Raw genomic sequence first — 12,210 nt, forward strand, 5'->3', positions numbered from 1 at the left:
AGGCCCGTCTGTCAAAAATGTCAGAAGTGTCACTGAATATATCCTCATATTACTATATACAGCAGGTAACACAAGTGTTCATGACAAAAAAGGTCATGATATGAAATTTGTGGGCGTAGCAGCCATTTTCATTGTTTGATTTTTGTATTAACCAGTTTACATTTTATGATTAAATGCATCAAATATTGCTTTGGCATTGAATTTTGATGTACATATTATTTCATAACAGGTGAACAATCTTTTTCACTGAAACTCCGATATTGAAGCACCTATGGGATTAAAGTGAAGACTACATTCACTCACTTTTGAAACAGAACGAAGTGCATTTTTCCCACTTGTTGTAATGAAGGTAGTTGTGTTCCACTCCCTTTAAGGTTATTAAATTAGCAAAATTTGAATGGCAGAAATATTTATTTTCAACTTCTCCTGCATTGCTGTTTAATGGCCTATTAGAATGGAACAAGTCGAGCCATTAAGGTGTACACAACTTGGGGGCAGTCCTCAGTTAGGTAAGCTTTGATATGGGCCTCCCAGCTCTAATATTGCCACTTATTCTGTTTACTTGCAGCGGCCTCAGTCATTCAACCAACAAATTATCGTACAGAAAGGAATATTGTAGAATATGATCTTGACATTATATCCCATATATTTTGGCAATTACCCTTAGGATATTGGAGAGTGAAGTGTTTAACTTATACATTGATGGATGTGTGAATTGCATGCTGAAAATGACTTTACTTTTTCCCCCGAGAACTATTATTTATGGGTTAGCTTATGTGCCTGTTCACATTTCTCATCTGTTTTTTTTTTCATCAGTTTCATAAAAAAAAGTTCTTAAAATAGAGCATTTTATGCTACTATTGAGAAAGAAATGATTGATTCAAACTAAACCCCAAATATAAGTGCTGTAGATTAGGTCATCGTGAAGGGGTTCTGATGCCCTGCTATGGTATTTTGTTCCCAATAGTGAATAACCATTTATCTCATTTGGAAATTAACTGAATGAAAATGACCAAATATTTATAATTTTGAAGCTTTAGTGAGCCAAATTCCCCTTGGGCATTGTACTCTATGTTTTTGTTGGGTTTTTTGTTTGTCACGTCGCCCTGACAATTTTATTTCCACAGTATATTCTTACCTGCGTATTACGTCAATATGTACACAACCTTTATTATGTTATCCTTTATCTATTGTAATGGATTGCAGGTCGGAAATGTGACTTTGTTTGAAAGGAAGATTAGCATTGTGATTTTGTTTTTTGAAAGGATACGGCAAATACTCGACACTTGACGTGCTCTGTTCTTGAAAAAATAAGATCTTGTTACAGCATTTGCTTTGTACAAACAGACAAAAAGACGGATCTTTAATGCGATATGAAAATAATTTCTTATCCAGGCTGCTTGTGGTGTTAAGTTACCGCTGTAGAAGTAATCGTGTCAGCAATCTTGTATTCATAGCACAAAAGCCTGAGCAAAAAGTTGGCATTGGATATTAAAAATCATATTCGCCCGATTAAATCTGCATGGGGATTGTTTGACTAATGGTTCGGAAAAATGAACCGACGGCCCGCTAAGAACCATCTAAATGGACGCAATAACAAAACTGACTGGTAAGGGTTAAAAGAAGGTTTTGCGTCTGGGAAACCAGAGTATAGTATTTAGCCTAGACAGAAGGGGGAAAGGACCTCACTGTGCACTTTTTTTAATTTTCCAAAAGAAATTCTCCAAAAGATGGCGGGAATTCGAGCCCACCATCACAAAGGCTGTTTTCCTCGATCAGAGGCGGACGGTTTTGGAAATGCAGCACTGTTATTAAGGTAGGATGAGATCGATATTGATTGTGTGAGATTAGTTACTCTGACTATTTGTCGTGGATAGGATTAGCCCAGGTTACGACAGGTGGGTGCTGACATTCCTAGTCCTATGAATTCGTAGCCATTGGGAGTTGAGCACTTTCTGGTATGGTGCATGGAGATAAAACAATGATGTGAGTAAGCTGACAAATGAGAGGGAATAGTGTCTGGAGATGAAATTTTAAACTAATTTTTTGTAGTGATGACAAAGGTATGATTTTTAACGCCGTAATAGAATTTTTTTTTTTTTTACATTTGCCTCCAAGTGCTTGAATTTGGACGATTCCGTGTAGGTGTGCATTATATATTGAAATACTACCTCAAGCAATGATTATCCTCAAGCTGATTATCAGTTTCCAATACCAATCAACCCGTTGCAATAAGCAACTTAATTGAAGCGCCACGCTGTGACACGTTCCAACAAAAAGACAGGCTGTATTTTGGCACCGTCCAATCTCCGTGCCAAGTTGACATATTGCCCCTTTTCCCAGGTGCTAGCAACAGAGGAGTATTGATTCTGCATACAAATGTAACTCCATCAGTTGACAAAAAGTGAATGGGACCGAGTGGTCTGTGGTCTGAAAGGGAGTCATTTCAGATGTCAACGCAATTTTCTACTCCATTTAATGGGATAGGAATAGCAGATGATAGAGGGCGTGAGATCACGTAATAGTAGGGCTTTTTTATTTTGGAGTAAAGATCAGGACAACAACGTTTCAGAAATTGCTGTGGTCTCTGCGTGGAAGATTTATGCTAATATGGAGTCGCTGTTAAGCAACAAATTAAGTTCTTGTGATATCAGATTGAACAAGATTGCAACCTAAATTATTGCTGATCCTTGAATATCCTCTGTTAATTTATCATTACAAATCAATTTGAAATCAGTGTGGTAATACAGTGTGACGCTACAAAAGCATTTTGAATAGGAATAACAACTACGTTTCTATGCGAAATTCCCTGCAGGATTCAAGAAAGTCGTGAGTGGGATTTTAAAATACCCGTGGGCTTAAACCCTGAACATTGGAGCTCGTAGTCGTATTAGTTTGAATCATTAACATATTATAGGATGTCTGAAAGATGTCCAGGCTGACTTGGTTCTTGAATGGAAAGCTTTAAGGATGGTGAAAATGCAGAGTGAAGATAACGAAACGCCCAATTTTGATGATTTAATTTTGATAGGCAGGGGACCGAACCATGATGCAGGGTATGTGTTTTCGTAACGTGTACGTAAGGTTTATTGTTATTATGCATAATTATATATTGTATCGTATATTGTTCATATCTACTATCATGCCAGATTAAGACCATATTTGGTTTGGCTTTACTTATCGCTTTGTTGATAGTTGACTTCTTAGTTTATAAGAAAAAGTCGGTGAAAACGTTGCTAGAATTCGTAAAAGAGAAGCGTTTTGCGCCAAATGCTGCCGTCTTTATTGTAAGGTAATATTTTAAGCGGATTTTGTTGGAAGCATATAACCACGCCTATTTTAGAACTAAAAAGGTTATATCATACTAATGTAATATTTTATTTGGTGGATTAAAAGTCTGGTGTTTATCATTAAGTCGACTGCTGGTGCGAAATGTAATTAACCAAGGGTTTATATTTTCTACATATTTGAATGACGTAATGTCAAACACGCATTTATGATGTGAAATGATTTAAACCCTGGTCGTAAAGGTATTCTATGAAAAAAAAAAAGCCTTTTTTTACGCGTCGATTTTGATTTCCAGTTTGAATTATGTGCCATAATATTTTGTTTAAATAGGTGTCTTTTCGTCACAAGGGCGGTATTGACATTAAATTAGACACTGGTGGAATTGATCCTTAGTTTTATTGATCTAACATGTTCAGGTAAAAAAGAAAGTTGAGAGGAGAGCTATTTCTTAGTACATTTTGTAAATAAACTTTTTTATCTTTTTTTTTTTTTCATTCACTGTTATATATTACCGGCGACGTTATGATGTTGATTTTGGACACATACAGACTTGCTTGTGTGCCAAGTCAACCTTCATCTCCCCGATTAGATACCAAATGTGTTTTATTGTTTTGGTATCACCTTACCTCTGTTTGAACTGTAGGAGTGAAAGAATAGCGAAACTTTACGCTATGACTAAAGGGTATTGGTAAGGTATTGGTAATAGTGTCGTACATTCATTTTTTATCGCACGTTTATGACAAGAGTTAATTGAAAATTGTGTTTTATTTTACAGAATGATGGAAAAGGTAAGGTATTGGTAATAGTGTCGTACATTCATTTTTTATCGCACGTTTATGACAAGAGTTAATTGAAAATTGTGTTTTATTTTACAGAATGATGGAAAAGGCAGGGCTGGCTGGTTGGTCTAGCGAGAAAATGCAGCAATGGTTTGCGGACGTTCGTCAGACCCCCCGCTACCAAGCCGAGTATTTGGGCCGCCTAAGTAAACTGCGAGAGGAACTTATCAACCAAGAACAGGAAAATCTCTCTCACGCGATGGAGAGACTGAGAGTGAATTCTCTAGGAAGAGAGCACCCGAAACATCGGGCAAAAATCAAGAAACCGCCCGACGAATTTCTTGACACTTTTCCCTATCGCCAACGCCAGATTCTTTTGGAAAAGTTGGAGAGGAATAGACGTCGGGCGGGCCCTGTGCGTCAAAGAAGCCCACCGAAGTTGGATCCTTTAGAAGGAAAACAGCTTGTAGAACCATTTCACAGACCAGAGAGAAATACGAACAGTGCTCCGGAACTGAGTAATAAATCTAAATCAGACGGCGATCTACATACACGACTGTTCTCGAAATCTGTAGACGAGGCAAAACTTGTTAATTTGCAAAAACTTTTGAAACCGTCGCAAAGTATACCTAATTTAGAAAGACGAATTTTACCCTCTCGACACCAGACGAATAAACAATCACAGGCACACAAAGATAAAATGGATTTAACTGTCCACCCAGAAGCTCCACATGGACCTATCTATAAGAAAGATGCTCAAACCGGACTGTTTAAGCGCGTCGGGGCGAGAGCGGTTTCTCGCCAGCCGAAAGCACATTTGGAGCTGGCTCCAACAGCTCATAGCTACGACCGAGTCACCGATGTTATCGATGCGGTGCGCCAAGCCCAAGAGGAGTACCACGTCAGAGGGCAATTTTACGTCCCCTCCACCACGCCTGAATCCGACTTTCAGCCAACGGAGGACCCCTATCGAGACTGCGTGGATTCGGATTGGACAGCGTTTTCTTCCAGCGGCGGTTCGCATAGACTGGTAAAATACCCGAATGAAGAAGAAACCTCAAGAGGGGTGTCAAGAAAGGGGAACAAAAGATCAGAAACGGAACTCAACAGAGACAGAACACTAGAGGCAAAAATGAAAGCGATGTCACGGTCGCACGAAATCGTAGCCAGTTACACCGAGTTTCCGCGTATTTCCCCAGAAAAGAAAAGCTTGATCGTGGAGATGCCGAACATCGTTTTCCAACCGGCAACACCGGACCTGTACTCCGTGTACAATGATCTTCCACAGTCCAGCCAATCTCTAAAGAAGGCCTACCGCCAGCAACAGCTTCGCGAGAGGGAAGTGAGTAACCTTTTAGAAGACGTTCAGGAGCTGAATCAAATAACCGAGGAACTGCAGACCAAGGTGCTAGAAAGGCAGGCGAGCAAACTTGAATAATAATAATAATGGTCTGCACCACAATAAAGGCGATTAGTTATTCCATTTACTTAACCAGTCTTATTGTGAATTGATTTTTTTTCCGATGTAAGCCGTCCAGTTTTATTGATTATCAATAGGGTCCATTCCCATGAGTAAATATCAGGTCGTTCTCCGTTGCTCAATCGTTACAGGTTAGACTTACCGATAAATGAGAATGTGTTTCTTCGAAAGTTCTTCTGTCACGAATCTGTTGATGAATGTCAAATTCTGAACTTCTGTCGATTACAGACGTCGAGGTCGTGGCTTATGTTAGGAATTGGCGTCGGTTATTTGTTTTTGATTGGAAATTTTATCAGAAAGAAACCATGTTAATTTGATTGATATTTGTTTAAGCGTATGTGTTTATGAGCTCAGTTTTAGGTAAAAATGTTCAAAATGGTGCTAAAGTAACTTCAAGTTGTATACATGTGATACACCTATATTTTAATTGCCCTTTCTTTTATGCGCTACGTGAAATGAGAGGTTTATGTAAATGTTGTTTCCAGTGCCAATAAATACTGAAAATTTTGGGTCTTTTTCTTTGTGCCACTTGAAAAGTAATATATTATAAAATAGTATATATGTTGCAACAGAACAGCAGTCTTAATGAGAAAATTGAATCGCACCTTTCATCTTTGATGAGGTTCTTGAAACAAAAACAGATCATCGTCAGTGGTAAGAGTATTTATTCCTTATTTCAACAAAATAATTTACTTATAGGAAACATAAAGGACATGATAAATATTCCACTGAACTACGATGTTTGTATGTACATGTTGCTTGAATTCTAACTCTCAACTGAAGAAGCTTAAAAGTATATTGCCTACATACTGCACATAACAGACAATTAATATTGAAGTCGCATTTTATAAAAGGCATGAATGAGGTTCATGTATCGTAATAGGGAGTAGAGAAGAAACTAAGTAAATCAGCAAACTGTCCTTGATTAATAGCCTTATCGTTTATCACACTTATTTAAAATGTGCACGTGACGTAAACAATTAACAACATTTAGGAACACCGAATTTTTTGTACAAAATCTTACAATTCCTGGAAAATTTATTCCTTACCATATATATTACCAGAGCATTTTGTGATCATTATTATGACTATAAAATTATTACCATTTCAGTGCTTCAGTAACAACATCGTTCCAGATAAACATTAAAAACACTGGAGTCAAAATTGTCCGCGACGCCCGTTCGCCGAAAAAAAAAATAGCCTGAGCTAAAATGTGTTGGTTGATCCATCTCAACTAACACAATGTCTTCCTTGCTGAATTCTGCTTGCTGCAACTCGTCCGTGTTGTGCTTTTTAATTAAATTCAGGATGAAATATCTCTATTCGTTTTAGTTTGATGGATGGAGCTCCACTTCGTCTAGTCTCTGTGGTGAAAACATGCCAGATCCGCTTCTCATTTTAAAGACCAACACAACCACGGCTAGAGTTAAAAAGATCCCGAGCACGAACAATCCGATGGCAAGACCCGTGGCTTGACCTGGGAGAATAAAAAACAGCATGAAACCTTAGAGTGTATTTTATGGAAAAAGAGACATTAGTTATTCATTCATTCTTGTGGCATAAAAGTGCTAAATCACTGAAAAAACACACCTTTATATTTCCTTTGTCTGACACCACTTTTAAGATGACTTTTATAACCATAAAATCAGATCCAAATTACATGTCAATTTCGATCATTCCAAAGCATGGCAACTCGTTGGCCATCCATATGATAATTATCACTAAATGATTCAAAATTATATATATATACCATATATATATATATATTGGTCCCTAAGATGCCTAATGGAGTTATTAGTATGTGCTTCTTTTACCATAACCGTATAAATAACTAAAATACCTGTAGTCAAGCCTTGTTGCACTACTGGACTCGCTGTTGCTGCCCGTTCATTCTCCTTTATTGAGTAAGGCTTAGCATACAGACTAAAGGCCTATAATGGTGTAAATAGATGTAAACTTAATTTGTTACTTGGCTAACAATTTTTCATACTTCTGTACAATTATTCTGGTGATTAATTACCAATAAAACTATCCTGAAAGGATATTTCAGCTGCATTTTTATGAAGTCACTTGTATGAATAAACTCAGAACAGAAAATCAATATATTTCATACTTCACATCACATACAATTGACAAAATATTCCATGACCAAATTCAAGAAGAATATACATATGACTCAGATTAAAAAATAATTAGTCAGAAAACTGAAAATGTAAGAAACTAAACTTACATTTGTGGAGTTCAGCAGCAGAATTGAGAAATTCCCTTTGTTGATGGCCAGTGTGAATATTTCTGCTGCCACATCCAGGTCGACTTCTGGTTTTTTCATTGGAACATCTCCAGTGATTGGGGCCTTGTCCAGCATGGTAAAATACACCAGGACCCCCTCTTTGGTATCATAATCCACCTACACAACAGCAAAGAAAGCATGCTGTAATAAGATTTTTTTTCTTTTTGACTATTGGCAGATTTTCGATTTTTTTGCAATGATAATTAGAAGATACACATTCCTATCCTTTTTATGCTCACCACAATGTTAGTGACTCTAATACTTGATATCCCACACTGTCCTGCCACTCCTAGCATTACTGCATATTTGAACACCTTGATTCCAACTGCCTCTACCAAAGGTTTGCCCTCCCCTATAATGGCATACAGACAGTAAGTAAGATAAGTAAAAAGGAAGAAAGTCAGCAAATATAATAAAAGAATGAAAAGGCATCAGCAACTGTGTCAGCTTTTGATATTATGTTACTTCTATTGGTAAAAAAAAAGCAATTTAAGATGGTATGTTTTAGAATTTTAAATTCTAATCTTTAAATTGTACACAACACTCAGAGAAGAGCACAGAGCACCATTTTTTTAAACCTTAATTATTTTCATCATTATTATTGCTTGACAGAGTTCTGTAAGTTATCTCATGTAAGACATAGAGAAACCCATTCACAAAGTTTTGACGTTCTCTGGCATACCTGGCAATTCAAATTGGAAATGCCTTCTTCTTGTTGAATAGCACTGACTTATATCAAACTCCATTAAAGAAGGTTCATCTTCATTAAAGTTGATTATGTTATAAATGTAGTGAAGATTCAACTGAAGGAGGAAAATTGATAGAATTAGGCATTTTGTTAGTAAAATGCACATATTCAAATTCAAATTGTTTTCATATAGTTTTAAGCATATAATATTTATATAACTGTGCGAGAAAGAAAAATTTTACAAAAATCTTTTCGAAAATAAAAATTCATCCAAATCAAAATTAATTGTTTGTAATTTGCTTAGCTTCACGTAGCAAAAAATAAATAAATAAACAAATAAATAAATAAATAATTCAGATAATCAAATTATTTTATGCCCCAATTTTTTCTACATATTCCAATGTTTAACAAACATAACCCTTACTTCAGGGAGCTTGATCTCTATCATGACAGGTTCTCCTCCCTCATCCAGACGCCCACTGTACTGGGTCCACTCCGGCTGGAAGCAGAAGGGATTTATTAAACAGACATTTATTTCATGATTTTAAAACAATCGCCTTTTCCTGACTGACTTCCGTTATTCCAGCATCTTGTATTTAATATTTCTCAGTTGAAGTAAACATCTTAGAGACCATTCCCACAGATATTTAGATCGAATTATCCCCCTGGGGAGTCTCACTAGATTGCTATCAGCTTAACCAGCTTAAATGTCTGTCCTGCCTACTAAAAGCTGTGAGGGGGTAATTAATTTTTGTGCACGCATGGCTCCCGTAAGCTGACCACAATTTAGCATGAACCCCCAGGGAGTTAGGTCAATCCAGATGGATCAATCTAAATCTGTGGGAACCCAGTCTTATACTTGATGTAGCGAAATCAAACTGCTCCAAACAAAACCTATGTTTCATCATGCAGCATGAAAAAATACAAGCATAGGAACATCCGTTCCAACTGTATCATATAAGCATCCTTTGATGTACAAAAGGCAAATTATATATTAAATCTCATACTGGACACTCATGTAGATGTTATGTAGAGACTCCAACATTTTGTCCTTTATCACAAGGACATCTTACAGTTGTCCAGTATGAGATTTAATATTTTTGCCTTTTAACATATCTCAACAGTATGAATCATAATTTACATTTTGACATCCTGTGCTGTTGTTACAACTATTAGGTATCCATTCTTTGCATGTTACTGGAATCCACTTTTAAGTATTAAAATATATTATTATGAAGCATGTCTACAAAGCATCTAAAAATCCTTCAAAACTAGGAGATATACACATGAAACGTTAAACAGCCTGTCTCTGTTTATAACTGATCTTGTACTATACTGGTAATACTCACACTTTGGAAGGACCACTCCCATATAGAGGTACAATCAGGACATATGGGAGGCCAGTTGGTGCGCTTGGCTGCATACACATCCACAACCATATTACGTACTTTACGCTGAAATTCATCACGTGAGATTACATAAAGAATAAGAATCCCATTGGTCGAGTTTAAAGGGTTAACAACTCTTCATTTTTGGGAGAAAAAGTACCATAAAATATATTTCCTGGGGTAAATGATGATGCTATCATACCTACCAATGGTAAATTGTACGTATGCAAAAATATCATTTTCATAAATTTTAATCTTTTTTGAAGTTATTGTAGTTTTCAACACTTCATTTCTAAGTACCAGCAGTCTCACTAAAAACTTTTGTCCTCTTACCTTTCCTTGGTAGTTATATGTTATGACATTTTTGTCATAGTCGAAGAACTCCAGTGCAGTCCTAAGCCTTACAGTAGATGCACTCGCATTCACAGAATCGAAAGATGTGGAAGAGATAGGACGAACGGAACAGTTCCCTTTGATGGTATCTGTGATGTACCGTACACCTGAAATCATGAAATTCAATGTTTATATTGATCTTTATTATGTATTTCACCGTTTTACAGTGACTCTCAAAATTCTCCCCAAAAAAGATTGAACAAGAATACTATATGTACTGTTGTGATGAATTAGTAGTTGATGTAGAAAAATGTAAAAATGCATAGTAGTTCGGATTGGAGATAAAAGTTGCAAATCAAGTTACGTAAGAACATCTTTGTTAAAAACACTATGGTAGTTAAACTATTACGTCTCTCTCTCTCTCTCTTTTTTTCCCTTTTTATTTCTCTCCCTCTCTCTCTCTCTCTTCTCTCTCTGTAAAGGTGTGTGTGTGTGTGCGTGTGTGTGTGTGTGTGGGTGGGTGGGCAAACTATGTATAAAAATTACATTTACCAGTATTAAAGTCATGGACCTCTGATAGTGGATTGTTACCAAAGGGATTCCCATCACCAGGGAGAGCGCGGTAGTCGTAACGCACCAAACGGGCACCATAGTCATAAGCTTGCTGAAATGAAAACATTTTCAATTATATCAAATCTAGAACTAAGTCTTATATTGCAATTTAGCATTAAAGAAAAATCACTGCCAATGCAATTAATACTTGTATATAACTATGGAATTAATCAAAACAACTGAAGTTTTCTCGAACATTTTAGATATTAATTATCCCTACCAATATGCTATGTATTAGGCTCATAAATGGAATCTGTTTGAAGAATACAAGTTAGTTTTTTTTCTAATTATTTGTGATTCCTGTTAGAAAATACATTTTAGCACGTGACACATGAAATCCATGCAACTCACAAAACAAGCAGCATCACACAGAAATATAATAAACACGTGGCATTAAATGCAATAATATGTAGGAAATAATTTTACAGATCATCTCTGTTTATGTGCACTTTTAGCCACTGTTATCAGTTACTAGTACTTACGTAAAGAAAACTTGTAGTATTTGACTCTGGAGCAACCACCTCTGATGTGAAACTAAAGTAGTTTGGCAGTGGTGGAAACTGCTTGTTGTTCACTCTTCCTGGACAAATTGTTCCCTTGGGTACCTAGAAAGAGAGAGGTGTACATTGAATTTTCATTAAATCCCTAATTCTTACTGCACATGAATTAATAAAATGTCTGAAACTGATTAACCCCAGAGATAAATGAAACTTAAGGCACTATTCCTAGACAAATTGTTTCCTTGGGTACCTAAAGAGAGAGTGGTGTACATTTTTTCACTAAATCCCTAATTGTTACTGTTAGTACATGAATTGATAAAACGCCTGAAACTGATTAGCCCCAAAGACAACCAAAACTTAAAGCACTCCAACTTTCAGATTGACACTCAGCCATAACAAGCACTTCATCATTATATATTATATATATTTTGGATGTGTAGGCACACACACTCACACTCTCACTCTCTCTCTCACACACACACACACACACACACAAACACGCATGCACGCACGCACGCACGCACGCACACACACTAGCAGGCAATCTCAAACACCCTGCTCCAGTCAGTTACATGTACCTGGAATGGCTCATCCCCAAACGGGAAGTCTGTCGCCGGCTTAAAGTTGGAGAAGTCGTATGTGTGTTCAAAGTAGCGTGGTGTGGGTCCACTCTGATCTGATCCTTGCATATACAGACGTACTGGTACGGCAGGGCCTAGAGGAGTTTGCCAGTTGGCAATGTCTGTAACACATGATATATGAATCCATTAACACTTGAAAAGTTAAATATCTACTGAAACTGTCTCTTAAAATAAATTTCTCCAAAATATAATGTCTACAGTATCCATTACT

General features: G+C 36.7%; 2 protein-coding genes across 9 annotated transcripts in view; one reads left to right on the forward strand and one right to left on the reverse strand.

Moving 5' to 3' along the window:
• Positions 1 to 6,055, forward strand: part of LOC106159040 (protein arginine N-methyltransferase 2) — a 30,377-nt gene extending 24,322 nt beyond the window's left edge. For 3 of the 8 annotated variants that reach the window (XM_013535209.2, XM_013535210.2, XM_087007303.1), the window contains exon 11: positions 4,164 to 4,332. Coding sequence is in view for 5 of the 8 variants with exons in the window: in XM_013535204.2 (XP_013390658.2) it covers positions 1,731 to 1,816; positions 4,164 to 5,505 (1,428 nt within the window). In the remaining 3 variants the exon portion in view is untranslated. Of the gene's footprint in view, positions 1 to 1,451; positions 1,610 to 1,646; positions 1,817 to 2,542; positions 3,057 to 4,163 lie in introns of those variants that run through there. The other 5 variants (XM_087007302.1, XM_013535207.2, XM_013535208.2 and 2 more) reach the window with 4 other exon arrangements.
• A 139-nt stretch (positions 6,056 to 6,194) lies between these two features.
• Positions 6,195 to 12,210, reverse strand: part of LOC106180028 (uncharacterized) — a 30,059-nt gene continuing 24,043 nt past the window's right edge. Inside the window, exons 31-41 of the mRNA XM_087007299.1 lie at positions 11,937 to 12,100; positions 11,341 to 11,463; positions 10,799 to 10,910; positions 10,247 to 10,413; positions 9,875 to 9,979; positions 8,950 to 9,024; positions 8,520 to 8,640; positions 8,077 to 8,189; positions 7,778 to 7,954; positions 7,388 to 7,478; positions 6,195 to 7,024 (exon numbers count right to left, since the gene is read on the reverse strand). Coding sequence (XP_086863425.1) covers positions 6,876 to 7,024; positions 7,388 to 7,478; positions 7,778 to 7,954; positions 8,077 to 8,189; positions 8,520 to 8,640; positions 8,950 to 9,024; positions 9,875 to 9,979; positions 10,247 to 10,413; positions 10,799 to 10,910; positions 11,341 to 11,463; positions 11,937 to 12,100 — 1,397 coding nt within the window. The 3' untranslated portion in view covers positions 6,195 to 6,875. The remainder of the gene's footprint in view (positions 7,025 to 7,387; positions 7,479 to 7,777; positions 7,955 to 8,076; positions 8,190 to 8,519; positions 8,641 to 8,949; positions 9,025 to 9,874; positions 9,980 to 10,246; positions 10,414 to 10,798; positions 10,911 to 11,340; positions 11,464 to 11,936; positions 12,101 to 12,210) is intronic.

Source organism: Lingula anatina, chromosome 2 (genome assembly GCF_051362555.1).
Source record: "Lingula anatina isolate TDL-2025a chromosome 2, LinAna3.0, whole genome shotgun sequence".
Taxonomy (NCBI): domain Eukaryota; kingdom Metazoa; phylum Brachiopoda; class Lingulata; order Lingulida; family Lingulidae; genus Lingula; species Lingula anatina.